This window comes from Triticum dicoccoides, chromosome 7B (genome assembly GCF_002162155.2).
Source record: "Triticum dicoccoides isolate Atlit2015 ecotype Zavitan chromosome 7B, WEW_v2.0, whole genome shotgun sequence".
Classification (NCBI taxonomy): Eukaryota; Viridiplantae; Streptophyta; class Magnoliopsida; order Poales; family Poaceae; genus Triticum; species Triticum dicoccoides.
Genome location: NC_041393.1, coordinates 706,724,568 through 706,745,478, shown reverse-complemented (window position 1 = coordinate 706,745,478; position 20,911 = coordinate 706,724,568). Strand labels below are relative to the sequence as shown.

The 20,911-nt window shown below is 46.7% G+C and overlaps 1 protein-coding gene across 1 annotated transcript; it reads right to left on the bottom strand.

The window, feature by feature from the left end:
• Nucleotides 1–9,642: 9,642 nt before the first annotated feature.
• On the bottom strand, nt 9,643–12,250 carry LOC119340869 (putative FBD-associated F-box protein At5g56400). The gene is made up of 3 exons (XM_037612774.1): nt 11,092–12,250; nt 10,693–10,872; nt 9,643–10,155 (listed from the first exon to the last, which is right to left on the bottom strand). The coding sequence occupies exons 1-3, from the start codon at nt 12,091–12,093 to the stop codon at nt 9,862–9,864; spliced, it is 1,476 nt and encodes a 491-aa protein (XP_037468671.1). The 5' UTR covers nt 12,094–12,250; the 3' UTR covers nt 9,643–9,861.
• Nucleotides 12,251–20,911: the final 8,661 nt, after the last annotated feature.

The window sequence follows — 20,911 nt, the reverse complement described above, 5'->3', positions numbered from 1 at the left end:
GGGGGGTGAAATTGGCGATCAGAGTATGATGTATGCGGAGGAGTGGGGAGAAAACCTTTTTTTTAAGCAAAAGGGGAGAGAACTTCTGCTGCGAAGGAATCACTTGGTGGGCTTAGGTCTCCAACCTCGGCCCACTCGAGATGTGAAAACCTGGACGGAACCGTGCTTGTCGCGTCGTCGTCCTCGCGTAGTCATGCGGCGAGATTAGTCGCCGTCGCGATCTCGCTGATCCACCATCTCCTGTGCCTGGCGGGCCACCTGCTCGACGGGATGCGTCGGCGGCGGCCAGGGGGGAGGGCTGCGTCCCGTGTCCGCGGTGCGGACCACCTAGGAGGTCTCCAGGACCATCTCCTCCAGCACGTGCTGTCCTTCCTGCCGTCGCGCGACGCCGTGCGCACCAGCGTACTCGCCCGCCGCTGGCGCCACCAGTGGAAGTCCGTGCCGGCCCTGCGCCCTGCGGATCACCGGTGTCAGCGCCTTCGAGAGCGCCCGCCACCTCAACGGCTTCGTCAACCACCTCATCGTCCTCCGCGAGCGGACGACTCTCCACGCGTGCGAGATCGTGGCCTACCTACCTCAAGTACGAGGACTACGGCGAGTCGTCCCAAGACGACGACGACGAGGAGCGGGAGCGGTACACCGACCTCTGGGTCCGGTACGCCTTGTCGTGCCACGCTCGGCTGCTCCGGCTCAGCGACCATGACACCGATAACCACGATGCCAAACATGAGGTTTTGCGGAGTGTCAAACTTGCCACTCCCGTCTCCTCCCCTCATCTCACGACGTTGGATTTCGATGGTGTCCTGTTCTCGGACAAATGCCCTCTGGATTTCTCTAGCTGCCCAAACCTCGAGACCTTAAAGATGAGCCGTTGCTCCTTCTTAACCGTACTCAGCTACGATATATAGTCACCGTCTGTGCGATGCCTGAGCATCACGGACTGTGATTTTCGTCGCAATGACGACAGGAAACAGGTCGTCATCTCTGTGCCAAGCCTGGTCTACCTGGAGCTGGCCGCGGAACGTGGCATGGTTCCCGCGTTTGAGAGCACGCCGTCCTTGCTAACAGCATCTATCAAGCTTGAAGACAGTGCTCACTCTTGTATTAGGGACGAAAAGGATGCTTCCTTGCTCCTTGAACGCTTCTCAGATGTTACCACTAGTCTAGACCTCATAGCTGACCGTCAACAGGTATGTTTGTCGAGTAAATTGCAAGAAACCATCACATTGAAGGCTAGATTTGCAGAAAACACTACTATACATTTTTTTGGCAGAAAACACCATGTCTAGCGTAATCTTTTTGCAAATAACACTGATTGGCGGATTAGAGCGCTTTAAGTATGTTTATGACAGGTGGGTCCAGATTTTGCCGACGTGGCGTAACGGTTCGGCCGAGACGGCGTTAGATGATGTATTTATCTAGATTTACAAACGAGTCCCTGTAATTTGAAGGAACACCCTTAGATGAAAACCAAAAAAGCAATCAGCTCCCTCAGCCTATCCGAGCACGCGAGCAGAACATCAACACAACGATGGCTCTCGTCGAAGGCCATTACACAGTTCCGTCCTATTAGTCTATGCAATGTAGTCTATAAGGTGATTTCGAAACTGCTAGCTAACAGACTCAAAAATCTGTTGCCGGAGCTTATATCTCCTAATCAAAGCGCCTTTGTCCCGGGGCGCTTGATTACGGACAACTTTTTAGTTGCTTTTGAGACCTATCATGCTATCAAGAGGAAGAGAACGGGGAAGTTTGGAATCTGTGCGGTTAAACTTGATATGCACAAGGCCTACGACAGGGTTGAGTGGGTGTTTCTCGAGAGAATCATGCTTCGGATGGGATTCACAGCTGATTGGGTGGCGCTCATTATGGAGTGTGTACGGTCAGTTAAGTATCAAGTTCGTTTCAATAACTCTCTTACAGATTTCTTTGTTCCTACTCGAGGTCTTCGTCAGGGAGACCCACTATCTCCTTACCTATTTTTACTTTGTGCGGAGGGCCTCTCTAGCTGACTCAACCATGAAAAAGAGATGGGAAATCTGATCGGAGTGAGAGTATGCCGGGAGGCGCTGGCAGTCTCTCACCTCCTCTTTATGGATGAGTCACTCATCATGATGCGAGCAGATGCAAACAATGCAGCAAGCCTTCGTCGAGCCCTTGATGACTATTGCGCGGCCTCGGGGCAACTAGTGAGCGAGGCTAAGTCAAGTATTTTCTTCAGCCCTTGTACGGCCGTGGAAGTGCGGGCTGAGGTTTGCACATCATTGAACATTATGGCTGAGGCAATTACTGATAAGTATTTGGGGTTGCCCCCGATCGTTGGGGTGGAGAGAACTGACTTCTTCCAACATATTGTTGATAGAATCCTAAATAGGATCAGAGGCTGGAAGGAGAAGAAGCTCTCCTTTGGAGGAAGAGAAGTGTTGTTGAAAGCTGTCATTCAAGCTATCCCTTCATATGCTATGCAAGTCTTTAAGCTACCAAAACAGATTTGTAATGCAATAACAACTGCTATGTCACAGTACTGGTGGGGAGATGAGGATGACAAGAAGCATATGCACTGGTTTGCGTGGTGGAAAATGTGTGTGCCAAAGAGCAATGGAGGTATGGGTTTTAGAGATGTACACTGCTTCAATCTGGCGCTCCTAGCAAAGCAGTGCTGGAGATTGTTAGCAGAACCTGATTCTTTGTGTGCCAGAGTATTAAGGACAAAATATTTCCCGGACGGTGATCTGCTGAACTGTCCTCTCAAGAAAGGCAGTTCTTATACATGGCAAAGCTTGTGGAGTGGTATTCAGACTTTCAAAAAAGGTTATATATGGAGAGTGGGAGATGGCACTCAAATAAGTATCTGGAGTGATCCTTGGATACCCAGCAGCCCAAACAGAAAGGTAATGACTCCATGAGGTAATATCCTACCTACAAAAGTTTCTGAACTTATGAATGAGGAGAATGGGTGCTGGGATGAGCAACTTATTAGATATATATTCTGGCCAATTGATGCTAATCGTATTTTGAATATACCCCTAGCTACGAGGATGATGGAGGACTTTGTTTCACGGCACTACAACAGATCTGGAATTTTCTCGGTCAGGACGGCTTATCACATGGAATGGGATCATCAACATGGACGGAAGTTGAGACAAACGAATTCGGTATTGTCATCAAGTACTAGTCCTGTGTGGCGCATCCTGTGGAAGCTTAGTGTCCTGCTGTCCTTCCTGCCGTCGCGTGACGCCGTGCGCGCCACCAGTGGAAGTCCGTGCCGGCCCTGCGGATCACCGACGTCGACGCCTTCGAGAGCGCCCGCCACCTCAACGGCTTCATCAACCACCTCATCGTCCTCCGTGACCGGACCAGACGACTCTCCAAGCGTGCGAGATAGTGGCCTACCTAAAGTACGAGGACTACGGCGAGGGGTCCCAAGACGACGACGACGAGGAGCGGGAGCGGTACACCGACCTCTGGGTCCGGTACGCCTTGTCGTGTCACGCTCGGCTGCTCCGGCTCAGCGACCATGACGCCGATAACCACGATGCCAAACACGAGGTTCTGCGGAGTGTCATACTTGCCACTCCCGTCTCCTCCCCTCATCTGATGACGTTGGATTTCGATGGTGTCCTGTTCTCGGACAAATGCCCTCTGGATTTTTCCACCTGCCCAAACCTCGAGACCTTAAAGATGAGCCGCTGCTCCTTCTCAACCGCACTCAGCTACGATATATCGTCACCGTCTGTGCGATGCCTGAGCATCACGGACTGTGATTTTCGTCGCATTGACGACAGGAAACAGGCCATCATCTCTGTGCCAAGCCTGGTCTACCTGGAGCTGGCCAACGAGCGTGGCATGGTTCCTGCGTTTGAGAGCACGCCGTCCTTGCTAACAGCATCTATCAAGCTTGAAGACAGTGCTCACTCTTGGATTAGGGACGAAAAGGATGCTTCCTTGCTCCTTGAACGCTTCTCTGATGTTACCACTAGTCTAGACCTCATAGCTGACCGTCAACTGGTACGATTTGTCTTAATTGTATTCACTGAAATTACAGCTAGCTATTCTCATTTGACATCTGTTATATATGGAATCTACGTAATATGTTGCACTTGCCACAGCTTGCTTTCAGGAAAGATTTAAAACTGTGCGCTACATTTACCAAGCTCAGAATCTTGTCACTCAATGACTGGTGTGTGGAGCCTGATTTCGATCACCAAGTCTGGAGAAGCTCCGCCTCCGGCTATCTAAGGTATATGTGTTTTCTAAGTTTTGTATATTTTGTCTGGCCCGTTGAACCTGCACAGCTGCATTGTTGATTTATTTTGGTAAAATGTACAGCCATATCTAGCTGATGAGGAAACCGACGGAGGCTACGATTCGACAGAACCATTTTTGGCATCAAAGCATATCATGGTCGTTGAGATCAAATGCCGGGCAAAAGATGAGCGAGCTCACAAAATTTCGAAGGCCCTTTGTTCCTATGGAGTATCTGCTGATAAAATCAACATCAAGGAAAGAATACGATCCTCCAATGGCAAGTCAAAATTTCAATCTTCCTGGAATTTTGATATTTTTTGCATACCCATTTCATGTTGTATGTGTTAATCTCATAACCGATATTTAAATGTAGTTGAAAAACTAAATTAGTAAATGCTAAGCATTGACGGGAAATTGTTCTTCTTAAGTCAAATTGTAGTCTTGTGATTTTTAAATTTTCAGCCTTTCCGCGGCAAGGCAAAGTTTCGTCATTCCCAGATTTTGAAGTTTTTGCATTCCCATCCCATGTATGTAGATTAGTTGGAACACTAAATGTGCAAATGATAAGCATCAAGGGGAAATTGTTCTTAATTTAAATTATTCATCTTGCTGTTTTTTACATTTTTGAAGCCCAATGTATATTTATGAAATTTAGCAATGTACCTTTCTCAAGTTAATCAAACAACCAAATACATAAAACGTAAGCCAAACTTTCTATCAGCTTATTGCTAACAAAAATACGGTTTTTCTGGCCCCGCAACATTTAAATCAAGCGATATGCCAGTCCAACTAATTGCACATTCTTTTTATACCTGTACAGGAATGTACTATGAGTCTGACACGTCGGTCCATTCGTATTCAGACCCGGAGAAATATCAGCTTGATTAACGTTTGGAACATTGTTATGAATTTCATTGCTTCACCAGGGGACCTTTTGCGTAAGTTTTTGTTGTTGATCGAGGCCTTTGTAGTTAATTTCGCAAAACTGAAGTATGGAGGCAATTGGGATTTGATTCGGCATTGAACATAAGCTATCTTATCTGCTTTGTACTTTTTGTTTGTGTCATATTCCCGTTTGGTTTTCTGGAACATGTTACGTCGTTTTGCATTACATCTCATGTGTTTTCTTATTTACTTACCGTGATGTTTGGCTTGTACCGAAGTGTGCACCTGCTCTCCTCATGGAGGTGCATGTCAGGTAGTACTGCACTTGAGGCAACATCTGATGCCAGATGTTCTCTTTTCTCGTTATTTTCTCGTTGCATTGATAGACGAGCCCGCGAGGTGCACTCTATATTGCAAGCAGTTGATGCTTCCCAAGTGCAAGGTTGATACTGCCGGGAACATATGGTTAACATGACAACGCTCCATAGATTGCACATAGCGTTGTGTATACCATTGGTATGTCCCTGGCGTGTTAACTAATGTAGTACGCGCAGACATTGCTTATGTTCTTTTGGACTAGCAGTTGGAGTGGACGTTGGCTAAGGGGGATCCAAGTAAGAGTTGGCACAAGACTGCTAGAAATGATGACTATGCCATTAAAATGTCAAAGCTGAGGTTTGATCACTCGTTGTAGAGAGTAAAAGACCACCACTAACCACCCACAAACCACTTAGTTCACTTTTTCAAAAAAATTAACTCTTAATTAGTCCCTCCATCTAACATACCACTTTTCAAACCCTTGACTTGTTATTGTTGTTATGTAAGCTAGGAAAAAAATATCACGTGGAATAAAATAAATGATTGAAAATTTTATTTGATCTGTTGTATTTTCATCTCTTGGGTCAAGTTCATTGAAAGTGCAACAGTATTTGAGCTATATATGGGTTACTTGGACTCCTATCCACCTTCTACTTGAAATCAAGCACACTTATCATTCTTTTCCTCTATATGGGCGATCCAACCTCACTTCGAATTTCATCCGGGCTCAAGCCCAATGACCCAAAGCTAGCCAAACATCTCCTCTGCTCCAAAATGTTTCCTTGACTCCGGAAAATTCCTTTGGGCGACCAAATACAAACCAACTTGTGTCAAACTTAGATTCCATCACAGTCTTCGAATAGAAGAAAGAAACTCGATATCTATCCAATTCTAGTAAACCTAGGGCAGCAACAACCGACCTACGACCCTTATAAATACATCTCCTAAACCCCAAGGCTCAAAACCCACGAAGCCATAGCTCACGAGCCACCCCAAAGTTGCCACAAACTTGCTCTTGCAGAATCCGCAAGACATCAAGAATCTGTCCTGTAATCCGTCTATACCAGATGACTCTAGCCTCTTCTTGAAGCAAGATCCTCTGCGATTTCAAACCTTCAGTTTGTAATCTACTGCTACCCCTTGGTTTCACATTCTATAGCACTATGAAACCTTTCTAATCTGACTAATAGGATGTCATCAGCTTCTCCCTGAAATTGCTATCAAATCCATGCAGCCAATCTCCGCACCGAGGTCATCCCCTAGCCGCGCTATTTTGGAGGGGTGAGTCTGTCCAGATTTTCACCGGTTTTGCGAGTAGCCCAGCGATCGACTTGGCATGCCAAACTTCAAGATCTTTTGTCATAATCTATCTCTAGATTTCTACTTTCTATTCTAGTTTATGGATCTCAATTCCGTTCTATCGTTTGGTCACACCAATCGCATCTTTAGAGGTTGTTCTAATATTATGTTGTATGTTTTACCTAGTTCATGTAAATCATCGAGATAGTTCAATTTTCCATGTTAGGGTTTGCGTGCAATTCCACCATCATAATCTATATACCTGTTCTTGATATCCTAATCATGTGAATGCATGAAAATAGAATAAAGCCATCTATTTTCATCCATGCACATAATTAGGAGATCAAGAACAGGTATATAGATTATGATGGTGGAATTGCATGTAAACCCTTAAGAGGAAAATTGGAGTACCTTGATGATTTACATGGACTAGGCAAAACAGAAAAAAGTTTTTCAGCACAACTCTCAAGATGCGATTGGTGAGAAAAAATGGTAGAACGCAATTGATATCCGTAAACTAGAATAGAAAGTAGACATCTAGGGCTAGACTATGAAAACAGATCTTGAACTTTAGCATACCGAGTCAACCGCTGGGCTGCTTGCAAAACCGGTGAAAATCTAGATAGATCGCTCCTTAGATAAAGCGGCTCGGAGATGAACTCGGTGACGGAGATTGGCAGCATCGATTTGATAAAAAAATTAGAGAGAAGTTGATTACATCCCCTGAGTCAGATTAGAAAGGTTTGTTGGTGATACAAAATGTGAAACCAAGGGGTAGTAGTAGATTACCAATCCTAGGTTTGAAATCGCAGAGAATCTTGCCTGAACAGAGTCTCAGTAGATTGGATGGCCCGGGAGTTTGAACCATTGGACCGCGCTCAAATTTTACAGGCTTGGAGTTTTGAACATTGGTCAGTTATTTAACCATTGGATCTCAAAGAAGATGCTCGAGTTGCCGGCTATACATGGATTACGGGACAGTTTCCTGCTATCGCGTGGATTCGGCGAGATCAACTTTGTGGCGACTTTGGGGTGGCTCGTGAGCTATGGTTTTGTGGGTTTTGAGTGTAGGAGAGGTATTTATAAGGGTCCTAGGACGGTTATGGCTACCCTACGTCGACTAGAATTGGATAGAGATCGAGTTTCTTTTTTGTATTCGGAGACAATGCTGGAATCCAAGTTCGACACAAGTTGGTTTGTATTTGGCCGCCCAAAGGAATCTTCTTGTCAAGGAAACGTTTAGGAGCAGAGGTCGAAATGTTTGGCTAGCCTTGGGCCACTGAGCTTGAGCCCGGATGAAATTCAAAGTAAGGTTTAGAGGAAAAGATTGATATGTGAGCTTGATTTCAAGTAGAAGGTGGATAGGAGTCCAAGTAACCCCTAGCTAAAAAAACTAATCCTTAACTAAAAAAACAGTAACACCTAACTTGAATACTAGTGCACGTGAAAAGAGAAAATAATTGTCTAAAATTTTATTTTATTCCACGCGGAATTTTTTCCTATCTTACATAATAACAATATGAAGGCTATGGTTTGAAAAGTGGTATATTGCTCCATCTGGGTATTTGGGTTAGTAGAATTTTGAACTTTCACGTGCCAAGGCATTAGTGGGGAAGTTATGTAAAATGTAGGGACTGAGTCAATTAACTAATTGCGTAGAGCATCTCCAACAACTCCTCTTTCCCCAATAATTTCTTGCTATTGGGGAGTTGGGCCAAAGAAAATAGTTCCAATAGCTCCTCTTTCCCCAACAAATTATTGGTGGTCACCAATAAAAAAACCCATCTTCCCTTAAATGAGGGGGAGTTGGCCCTCTCCCAATATGATCCTTAATGCTGCCATGTCAGCGCTCCACCATAAATGGCCACTGGGTTGCATCAAGACTACAGGTGTCCAACCGCCGGAGTGGCACTGCCGCCGTATAGCTGCCAGAGCATTGCCGGACCCCGTCGGAGCATCACCGCCTCACCGGAGCGTCGCCGCCACCACTGCCGAACTTTTGTTGGACCGCCTAAATAGCTGTCAGAGCACCGCTGCGTCATCACCTACCAATTGACAAGTGGGTCATCTTTATGTCAGATTGATTATTGGGGAACTGTTGGAGCATCCATCCCAATAACCAAAAAAGTGTTATTTGGGAGCCCCAATACGTGGTTATTGGGGGAGTTTTTTTAGTGAAGTATTGGAGATGCTCTTAAGCACTTCGCGGCCCCTCTTAAGAACTTGCAGAGGATTGGAGCCCGCCGCTATCCGTCCAAGCACCGCCCATTCAATGACTAAACCCTACATATCTACTAACCGAAACCAAGGCGCCAGGAATGCCCTCCCTGCCACCGGTCGCCGGAGCGGCGGGCGGAGGGGAGGCGAATCGAGAGAAGGAATGCTTTCCCTTATCGCCTTGAGAGAGAGGAAAGAAAAATAGCAGATCATAACTTGTTTCTGATACTTGAGCGGCTGAAATAGATTTTCATTTGCGCTTTTAGTTTGCACGAGACTCAACTACTTGATTCCTGTGACAAAACAGTAGCGACTTGTTTCCCGTACTTTCCTACAAAAACAAAATGACAAAAACCCATTTTTGACTGCCCTATAACATCTTTCCCACACACAGCAGAGGGAAGAACTGAAAAAACTAAAACGACTGAGCTGGATGAGACTGCCGTTTTCTGCACCGATCTCTGCCCGTTAAGCGAACAAGTTACCAATTCGAAGTACATAAATGCAAAGAATTCATGCAACCAATTCGCGCCACCAAATTGTGAGAAGTATTCTCTCCTCAAATCTGATTCTTACGAACCTCAATATTGTAGAGCTCTTTAACATCGGCCATTCGAAGTTTGGAAACAAGCTTCTAGAGTTGAACAAATTACTACTACACTTGAGCCCGACAAATACTAAAACCAAGTCTCAAAGTTAACAAGTTACATGAGGTTGCAGCAGTTCAGTCTCACGGGTACTGAAAATAAGTTCTAGAATTAAACATGTTACCAGAGTTCAGTCTCAGAAATGCTGGAAACAAGTTGCTGGACTTCAACAAGTTATCAAAGTTCAGTCTCACAAAAGCACGCCATACTGAACTGACAACCATAGCAAATCGGCAAAGTTGGTGCCCTAGTCAAATGATAAACTTCCTCCGCAATGCGAGAATTCCATACATATTGCTGGCCTAGAGAAGCTTAGTAACAACTGGCGGAACTCTTCGCCGTTGCTTTCAGTGATCGAGTCATGGAAAATCACTGTCACCCTTTCTAGCATTGTCGCCCACTTGAATAACCTTTTCACAAGAGCGAGTTCATGTTCAGTTCCTCTCAGGCCATTGATTGCTACTTCTTTGAGGCAAGGTAGCACGAGGTCCTCAGTTTCCCAATTTGATGGCTCAGCACAAATGCAACCTGGTTGGCACACCTGAATCAAGAGGAATAACAGCTTAAGATTAACTGATATGGTTTGAGATAAGAGACATGAAACTAGAAATTATTAGACTGCATGGATACTCTTAGATATGTCAAGAATAAAAGCAGACAAATTAATCTAGAGCCAGAATATTGCTGAAAGTATAATTGTTGTATGCATATGGAAAACCGTAAAGCCAACAGATTATAAACCTTATACGAATGCTGATGTATCATGCTATCATCAACCCATATAAAAATAAAAGAAGATTTTATATTTGCTATAGAAGATCAAATGAGGGTTCCAATTTTTTGCTGGAAATATGACCCCATCAATTTGTTGTGGCATTTCCAACAGACTTGTAATCTTTTGAAATAAAACCTACTGCAGTCACGAATCCTAGTATATTACTTTTGTCAAGTTTGATAAGCAACACTTCAGTATCTAACCCTAACCAACAACAAGAGTAGGGCAACTCGCTGCTAAGCAATGGGATTTCCCACAAACTTACTTGCTGCCTATTTTCTTTTAAACTAAGTATAGTGTTACCTTAGAGTCCCTCCGAGTAACAAGTTGAAGCGTGAGCTCTCTTATACCGCTAGACATCTTGAGAACATGGAATGAGCTGGCTCCAAAGGAATGTCCACATGCCAATACAACCAGTCCCAAGATGGTAATGTTAGGCAACTTTGTCATCTCTTCCATCAAGAATCGTTCGTTGCCACGGACCTGCAGGTTCATAGGAAGTCATGCAATAGGTCAATAGTTGGACAAGGACACAAACATGTCATTTTTCTACAAAGTGACTAACACACATTAATTAAACAAGTCCACTTTTGTGTGCATTGTTGTGAATTTTCAATTTTGTATGGCTTCGCAAGTATTCCAAACAACATATTCCTCAAGTTTAACTCTCAAAATTTGGTTATAATCGATTAACTCACATACCGGCAGATAGAAAAGGATGAGAATAAGTTTGCTGATATGGTGAAATTGCTGTGAAAGCATCAAGCTGTGATGATTGCGTGCAGAAACTGTATCTCCTCCATATACACAAAGAGGATTGGTGGTCAGTTGTTGGAGATTTGGCATCTCGCTAAACAAAACAGAGCTAGGATCATAAGCACCCCTCCAATCAAGTGTCACCAGCTGAGGAGCTGAGATGTTGGCAACTGGTTGACTTTGATTCAAAGGATTGGTGAAGCAAAGGAATACTTTTAATTTTTGCAGAGACAGGGCAACGATATTGAGCTGCTGCAAGGTATGCAAATTCCTCAGTTCCAATTGTAGGAGAGATTCCGACTGGATTGTGAAGTTGTCCAGACCCCTGACACTGCAAACGGAAAGGCGACGCAGAGATGGACACCGTGATGAAGAGACAACGTCACTGAGGCTGCACGGACCGTGCAGCTGTATGCGAACCAGCTTCAGATCTGTGAGCCGGGTAAATTCGCCGGAAGGCGGCAGGGTGAGGCCAATAGAATGTAGATCGAGCACGACCTTGGCTGCTTTCTCGAAGCAAGGCAGCTTCAAGGTACCTCTTTCCCCGGCGGGGGCCTCATTCATGGCCCCCGTGTTCTTGAAATGCAGGACACCAGAGAGGCGGCGCGCGGCGATGGGGAGCCATGCCGCAGCGATTTCGGGGGTGGCCTCGATGCCTGCAACGAAGAGATGGCGGAGGGCCGGCGCATCATGGGCGGTGAGGGCGGCGCGGATGCGGTCGGGGTCAGTGCCGACAGGGAAATGGAGCTCCGGGAGGAGAGCCCAGACGCGGTGCCAGCGGCGGGCGAGGACGCTGGTCCGAGCGGCGACGGGGGCGTCGCGGAGCTTAAGGAGGATGTGGATGAGGACGTCGTCCGGCAGCGCGCTGAGGCGGTCCTCACCACCTCCAACGCCGACGCCGGCGGCGACGGAGAGCTTTCGCCGCCGATGCCCCCGCGTGCGCTCCATGGAAGCAGGAGCCAAGAGCGATGTGGCGCACCTCGGGTCACACCATTGCCGGCCGCCGGTGGATCGGGGGAGGCTGGAGCTGGACTCGGTGGATTTGGGGTCTAGGGTTCTCCAGGGATTGGGGATTTCTCGGTGAATCGGGGGAGGCTGGAGCTGGAAGGAGAGCTTTCGGACTTATTATATTCGGATTTACTTAGCTTTTTTTAGACGGGATTTGCTTAGCTATTTTTTTTAAGGTAAAAACCTGATTTATTCATCAAAAGCCACACCAAGTGGGATACGTCTCAGGTCATGCGGAGTGCCAAACCAAACGTGGCGCCCCGGACCTCTAGAGAAAGCAAATTTAGCTAAACTATGTGCTTCATAGTTCACAACACGAGACTCAAAAGAAAAGGTACAATTGAGATGGTGTTTTGTTCTCTAGTTCTAAGACTTTTTCTAGTCCCTAGGATTTTTTGAAAAATACTCTCAAGGAGGTGCTTCTAAAGACTTTTAGCAGAAAGTCCCAAAAAAGTCCCCCATTGTTTGGTTTGCTAGGGACTTTTTTTAGTCCCAATACAAAAAAGTCCCTGGAACCAAACACCCCCTGAGAGATAACAAATGACTATTAATCTCACTAATGACCGCCCCATATGCTCCTCTGGTGCTTTTGTGGATGTCTGAGATGACTTGCTTGCAATCGGATGCTACAACAAACTATTGGATAAGAAGATCTTCAACAAGTGCTAGTGCCTCACGACATGCGATTGCTTCAAGGGTGGCCGGATCAATAACTCCTTCAATAACTAGGGCCGAGCTGCCCAAGAAATTTTCCTCTGCATCTCTGCAAACTGCGGTTGCAGATCCTCCTCTTCTTCCACTTACTCCCCCGTCCACGTGGACTTTGCAATATCCAGCAGGGGGCCTTTTTGGCTTCTGGTTTGCTTGATGGGGTGTGACATTCCGAGCTGGAGTGCTCGGTTTGACGTTGATCAAGGATAGGTCTTTTAGAAACCTCTCTATAAAGCTATGGGTCGCTTGGGTACTCTGAAATATAGCCTCATGTATTGCCTTACGGCGAGCATCTAGCTAGAAGGTCGTGTAAAAGGCCTCTGATCCAAAAAATTCCGCCCCGCGGGATTTATGTTTTCGGTGGATCCGCATATTAGCTCGGCCATAAAAAAATATACGGTGTCCCGGATATGCTGCCTCTTTGCTGCTATATACACGACACCGGCTGGGGGAGGGAGGGGGAGGGGGCATTTATGGTTAGCCCCCAGAAACCCCCCCGCCGTGATTTCGTCCTCTATCGCTAGATTACATTTGCTTCAGCAAGAAATTCTGTCCTCTCCTCTGCTTTTCCCCTTATACCGAGATCGATGGCCGGCTGTGCTGGTGAAAGTCGTGGCAGCCACGTCGGGTCGCCACAGAGCAAGCGTGGGAAGCACGACACGGAGGCCGACAGCTCTAGCCGTGCTGTGGTGCCATGGAGGTCAACGCGGGCGAAGCCCTTGGGTCGGCTTCCTGGGGTTTTGTGCTGCTGATGAGCAGCTCGTCGCCGTGGAGCGAGCAGTGGCCAACAGAGAAGAAGGTGCTACCAACCGCCTAGGGGTGATTATTCTTGCATCGTAGAAGAATAAGAAATCACTATAGAGAATGATTCAATGAAAATCACATCGATAATACCGTGACGATCCACAATAAGATGAATGATTAAACAAGCCGCAATCTCCACATGAGTATGAACAGAGTTATACACCCTGATCTTACAACTTGGAATTCCTCTAAGAATGGTGATGATGCGATGAAATGGAATGAAGAGGGAAAAAGATGAAAATGATCACTGGTGTTTCTTCTTCTCGGATCTCTTCGGCCTCTCTTCTAGTAGTGGTGACAGAAGCTGGGTCTCTCTGATGCGTCGATGCCCTTTACGAAGTCCGTTCCTGTATTGAGGGGGAGCCGAGGGTGCCTGGTACGACTACTGGTATGAGTGCTTACACTCATAATGAGGGCCAGATTCCCGTGGGCGGTTGGCGAAACCCTAGCCGCCGCCTCCCATACCTCTTCCCAGCGTCCCCCTGATACGTCTCCAACGTATCTATAATTTTTGATTGTTCCATGCTATTATATTACCCCTTTTGGATGTTTATGGGCTTTATTTTACACATTTATATCATTTTTGGGACTAACCTACTAACCGGAGGCCCAGCCCGTATTGTTGTTTTTTTGCCTATTTCAGTATTTCGAAGAAAAGGAATATCAAAAGGAGTCCAAAAGGAATGAAACCTTCGGGAGCGTGATTTTTGGAACGAACGTGATCCAGAGGACTTGGAGTGCAAGTCAATAAGCAATTGAGGCGGCCAGGAGATAGGAGGGCACGCCCACCCCTCCTGGGCACGCCCCTGTCTCCTGGGCCCCTCGAGCGACCACCGACGTACTTCTTCCTCCTATATATACCTACGTACCCCGAAAACATCTAGAGAGCCACCGAAACACAATTTCCACCGCCGTAACCTTATGTATCCGTGAGATCCCATCTTGGAGCCTTCGCCGACGCTCCGTCGGAGGGGGAATTGACCACAGAGGGCTTCTACATCAACACGATAGCCCCTCCGATGAGTTGTGAGTAGTTTACCACAGACCTTCGGGTCCATAGTTATTAGCTAGATGGCTTCTTCTCTCTTTTTGGATCTCAATACAATGTTCTCCCCCTCTCTTGTGGAGATCTATTTGATGTAAACTCTTTTTGCGGTGTGTTTGTCGAGATCCGATGAATTGTGGGTTTATGATCAAGTTTATCTATGAGAAATATTTGAATATTCTTTGAATTCTTTTATGTTTGATTGAGTTATCTTTGCAAGTCTCTTCGAATTATCAGTTTGGTTTGGCCTACTAGATTGATCTTTCTTGCCATGGGAGAAGTGCTTAGCTTTGGATTCAATCTTGCGGTTTCCTTACCCAGTGACAGAAAGGGTTGCAAGGCACGTATTGTATTGTTGCCATCGAGGATAAAAAAATGGGGTTTATATCATATTGCTTGAGTTTATCCCTCTACATCATGTCATCTTTCTTAATGCGTTACTCTGTTCTTATGAACTTAATACTCTAGATGCATGCTGGATAGCGGTCGATGTGTGGCGTAATAGTAGTAGATGCAGGCAGGAGTTGGTCTACTTGTCACGGACATGATGATTATATACATGATCATGCCTAGATAATCTCATAATTAATCGCTTTTCTATCAATTGCTCGACAGTAATTTGTTCACCCACCGTAATACTTATGCTATCTTGAGAGAAGCCACTAGTGAAACCTATGGCCCCCGGGTCTATCTTTTATCATATAAGCTTTCAATCTACTTTTATTTGCATCTTTACTTTTTGCATCTATATTATAAAATACCAAAAATATATTTATCTTATCATACTATCTCTATCAGATCTCACTTTCACAAGTGGCCGTGAAGGGATTGACAACCCCTTTATTGCGTTGGTTGCGAGTTCTTTGTTTGTTTGTGTAGGTGCGTGGGACTTTTGAGGAGCCTCCTACTGGATTGATACCTTGGTTCTTAAAAACTGAGGGAAATACTTACGCTACTATTGCTGCATCACCCTTTACTCTTCAATGAAAACCAACGCAAGCTCAAGACGTAGCATCCCCCCTTCCCTCGCTGCTGCTGGAGGGCACCGCCGGGCGAAGCCCAGTTGGCGTCGGCGGCCGCACTATTGGGGAACGCAGTAATTTCAAAAAAATTCCTACGATCACGCAAGATCTATCTAGGTGATGCATAGCAACGAGAGGGGAGAGTGTTGTCTACGTACCCTCGTAGACCGAAAGCGGAAGCGTTATGACAACATGGTTGATGTAGTCGTACGTCTTCACGATCCAACCGATCCTAGCACCGAAGGTACGTCACCTCCGTGATCTGCACACGTTCAGCTTGGTGACGTCCCACGAACTCTAGATCCAGCTGAGGTCGAGGGAGAGTTTCATTAGCACGACGGCGTGGTAACAGTGATGATGAAGTTACCGGCGCAGGGCTTCGCCTAAGCACTACGACGATATGACCGAGGTGGAAATCTGTGGAGGGGGCACTGCACACGGCTAAACAATCAACTTGTGTGTTCTAGGGTGCCCCCTGCCCCCTTATATAAATGAGCTAGGGGGAGTCCGGCCGGCCCTCCTTGGCACGCCCCCAAGAGGGGAATCCTACTAGGACTCCAAGTCCTAGTAGGTTTCCACCTAAAGGGAGAGAGGGGGAAGGAAGGAGAGGGAGAGGGGGAGGGAGAGGCCCCTTCCTTGTCCTATTCGGACTCAAGGGGGAGGGGCGCGCGGCCTGCGCTGGCCGCCCCTCTCTTTCTCTCCACTAAGGCCCATCGTGGCCCATTACTTCCCCCGGGGGTTCCTATAACCCTTCGGCACTCCGGTTTTACCCGAAACTTCTCCGGAACACTTCCGATGTCCGGACATAGTCGTCCAATATATCAATCTTTATGTCTCGACCATTTTGAGACTCCTCATCATGTCCGTGATCACATCGGGGACTCCGAACAACCTTCGGTACATCATATCACATAAACTCATGATACCAATCGTCATCGAACGTTAAGTGTGCGGACCCTACACTACAAAAAAAAACAATTCCGTGATGATACGTGTTTGTCACAGTAGGTCGTGTTTTTTTCATGCATGTACATCCATGACGATTTTATGACAGAATCAAGATAGTCATACCTGTGCTGTCGTAGAAGTGTTCCATGACATTACCAAAATTATCATCACGGAAGTGTCCACTTCCGTGACGATAAATCACGCGTCACAGAAGTGCTTTCATCAAGGGTGACAGACCGTGGCATCCACCGTAACGGAACGCCGTTAAACTATCGGGTCGGATTTTGGATCCGATAACCCGTTAACAGCCCTGACCAATGGGAAATTTCCACGTGTAAAATTCTGATTGGCCGAAGGGAACACCCATCAGCTCGTCAGTGGGCCAGATGTCGCCCGTCCATTGGAGGAGCCATGCCTATGATACGTCGACACGTGGCTGGGCCCAATAGAGGCCCATATAGGTTAAAAAGGCCGGCTAGTCAAAGGACCATAGTACTTAATCAGGTACTAGTGGGCCAGCCCAATAACGGCCTGCTTAATAAAGGCCCATTTACGGCCCGAAGCCAGATCTGGCCTGTAATTGTTCGTCCAATATTTGGGCCCATTTACGGCCGAAAGCCAGATCTGGCCTATTAATTGGTCGCCCAATATTTGGGCCCAACTACAACCCAGTGACTTACGGCCTGTTAGAGGCCTGATGTAGACATGGGCCCATTTCAGCCCGGTGGGATTTTCGACCTGGGAATGGCCCGTGCTGCCCATGGGCCATATATGGTCGGACGGGACATCGGGCCCACTAACGGCCCGTGCTAAAGGTGGCAAAAATTAAGCCCAACGTGACTTTGGGCCTGTTAAAGGCCTGTCGCGTAATTCGGCCCGTTGATGCCTGTACTAAGCTTTCGACCTCTTAAAAGCCCATGATATCAGTGGGCCAACTAAGACCCGAGATATGTTTCGGCCTGGTAACGGCCCGTGAGCTAACTGGGCCCAAAGAGGCCCGGTCTACATTTTGGCCTGCTGTAGGCCCGTCAACTACTAGTGAAAATTGAGGCCCAAGATGCATTTTGGCCTGCTAAAGGCCCGTGGTTTCATCTCGGCCATAACAGGCCAGTACAATATTCAGCCTATTAATGGCCCAACGCTACCTGGGCCAAACTAAGCGCTGGGTCGAAAAAAGGCCCAACTAAAATATAGGCTGGTGTAAGTTTGGGCCTGGCGCAATGTGTGAAGGCTCCAATCATTCGGGCCCAAGAAAGACGTAGGCCGGCCCAATTGTGGCCCGCTAAAAACCTGGCCCGTTAGAGTCGAATGTTTCGGCCCGGTCGACTACATCTCATTTTTTTTCAGATAGCGAATGATGGCAGTAACTAGTAGGAATTAAGAACAAACATACTCTATACAATAAAGAAATTACGGCATAGTAACTAAGAATAAACACTAGTAGAAAAGGGGGCAATGGCCCAGGCCAGTTCAGCCCATTAGTCCCGGTTCAATCCAGAACCGGGACCAATGGAGCTATTTGCCCCGGTTCGTGAGCCCAGGGGGCCGGCCGGGCCACGTGGGCCATTGGTCCTGGTTCGTCCGGACCTTTTGGTCCCGGTTGGTGGGACGAACCGGGACCAATGGGCCTGGATCCTGGCCCACCACTATTGGTCCCGGTTGGTGGCATGAACCGGGACCAACGGCTACCCGTTAGTCCCGGTTCATGCCACGAACCGGGACCAATAGTGCTGCCTATATATACCCCCTCGCTCGCGAGCAGAGCACTCGAGTGCTCTGTTTTTCTCTTGCCGGCGAGGGGGGGCTTTGTGGTGCTCTAGCTCACCTCCATAGCACATGAGGTGTTCGATGAAATGCCCGAGCCACACTACTTAAGCTTTCTCCTCTCCAAGCTCGACCTCCAACCTCTATTTTCCTCAATATTTGTCTAGGTTTAGCGGTCCATCACGCCCCGTCCCCGTCTTCACCGCCGTCGATCACCCGCGCCGATCTCATCGCCAGCACCACCGTGGTGAGCCTCTTGTTCTTATCTTCTTTCTGAAAGGAAAAATATTCTTACTTGTATTATTTTCTTACTTTTATTATTGCATCTTATATAGTGCGATGGTTTTGGTATCCGCCCCCGTCGGCCCTCATCCTGTCTATGATTCGGATGTCGTATATATTATCTTTCATAACTATTGGTTCATTTATTGTTTATGAAAATTATGCCGACCAATGTGACATAGATTTTATTTATCTAGGAGGTTGTTGAACCGGAAATTCCAACCGACCCTATTGTTGAGAGGTTAAATTTAGTTGAAGAAGAAAGCAATTTCTTGAAGGAAAAAATAAAAAAACTTGAGGAGGAGAAGATGATATTGGAGTTGCATGTTGCGGATGTTGTCGATGATCACAAGATCAAGATGGATGCAATGCGCTTGAAGATGAGAAAGATTAGAAAATATGCCATTCATACCGAGGCTTGGTATCATTATGCCGTTGGATCAGTTGTTACCTTGGTTACGATTATGATCGCATTTGTTTTCGCATTGAAATGTTTTACATAGTTTCAATGTATGGTTTAATTAATTTAGATGCTCTGCAGAGCTTTATGTTGTTAGATGAGAACTATGTATGTACTTTGGTTTTTATGTGATGATGAACTTCTATTAATTTGGTCACTTAATTATCTATTCATGATGTTCTGTAATGATTTTTGACACACTTAATTATATATAATGCACGCAGATGAACCGGCAATGGATGTACGGTGACAGACATACCTCCGAGTACATTAAGGGCGTGCATGATTTTCTCGAAGTGGCTGAGGCAAACAAGCAGAATGGTTTTATGTGTTGTCCATGCCCTATATGTGGGAATACGAAGTCTTACTCTGACCGGAAAATCCTTCACACCCACCTGCTTTACAAGGGTTTCATGCCACACTATAATGTTTGGACGAGGCACGGAGAAATAGGGGTTATGATGGAAGACGGCGAGGAAGAAGAGTACGATGACAACTATGTGCCCCCTGAATACGGTGATGCTACTGAACATCAAGATGCACCAGACGATGTGCACGATGGTGCTGCAACGGGCGAAGCTGCTGAAGATCAAGAGGAACCAGACGATGTGCCCGATGATGATGATCTCCGCCGGGTCATTGTCGATGCAAGGACACAATGCGAAAGTCAAAAGGAGAAGCTGAAGTTCGATCGCATGTTAGAGGATCACAAAAAGGGGTTGTACCCAATTGTGAAGATGGCAACACAAAGCTCGGTACCGTACTCGAATTGCTGTAGTGGAAGGCAGAGAATGCTGTGCCTGATAAAGGATTTGAGAAGCTACTGAAAATAATGAAGAAGAAGCTTCCAAAGGATAATGAATTGCCCGACAGTACATACACAGCAAAGAAGGTCGTATGCCCTCTAGGATTGGAGGTGGAGAAGATACATGCATGCCCTAATGACTGCATCCTCTACCGCGGTGCCTACAAGGATCTGAACGCATGCCCGGTATGCGGTGCATTGCGGTATAAGATCAGACGAGATGACCCTGGTGATGTTGACGGCGAGCCTCCCAGGAAGAGGGTTCCTGCAAAGGAGATGTGGTATGCTCCTATAATACCACGGTTGAAACGTCTGTTCAGAAACGGAGAGCATGCCAAGTTGATCCGATGGCACAGTGAGGACCGTAAGAAAGACGGGAAGTTGAGAGCACCCGCTGACGGGTCGCAGTGGAGAAAAATTGAGAGAAAGTACTGGGATGAGTTTGCAAAGGACCCAAGGAATGTATGGTTTGCTTGAAGCGCGGATGGCATTAATCCTTTCGGGGAGCAGAGCAGCAATCACAGCACCTGGCCCGTGACTCTATGTATGTATAACCTTCCTCCTTGGATGTGCATGAAGCGGAAGTTCATTATGATGCCAGTTCTCATCCAAGGCCCTAAGCAACCCGGCAACGACATTGATGTGTACCTAAGGCCATTAGTTGAAGAACTTTTACAGCTCTGGAATGGAAACGGTGTACGTACGTGGGATGAGCACAAAAAGGAGGAATTTGACCTAAAGGCGTTGCTGTTCGCGACCATCAACGATTGGCCCGCTCTCAGTAACCTTTCAGGACAGACAAACAAGGGATACCACGCATGCACGCACTGTTTACTTGACACCGATAGTATATACCTGGGAAGCTGCAGGAAGAATGTGTACCTGGGCCATCGTCGATTTCTTGCGACCAACCATCA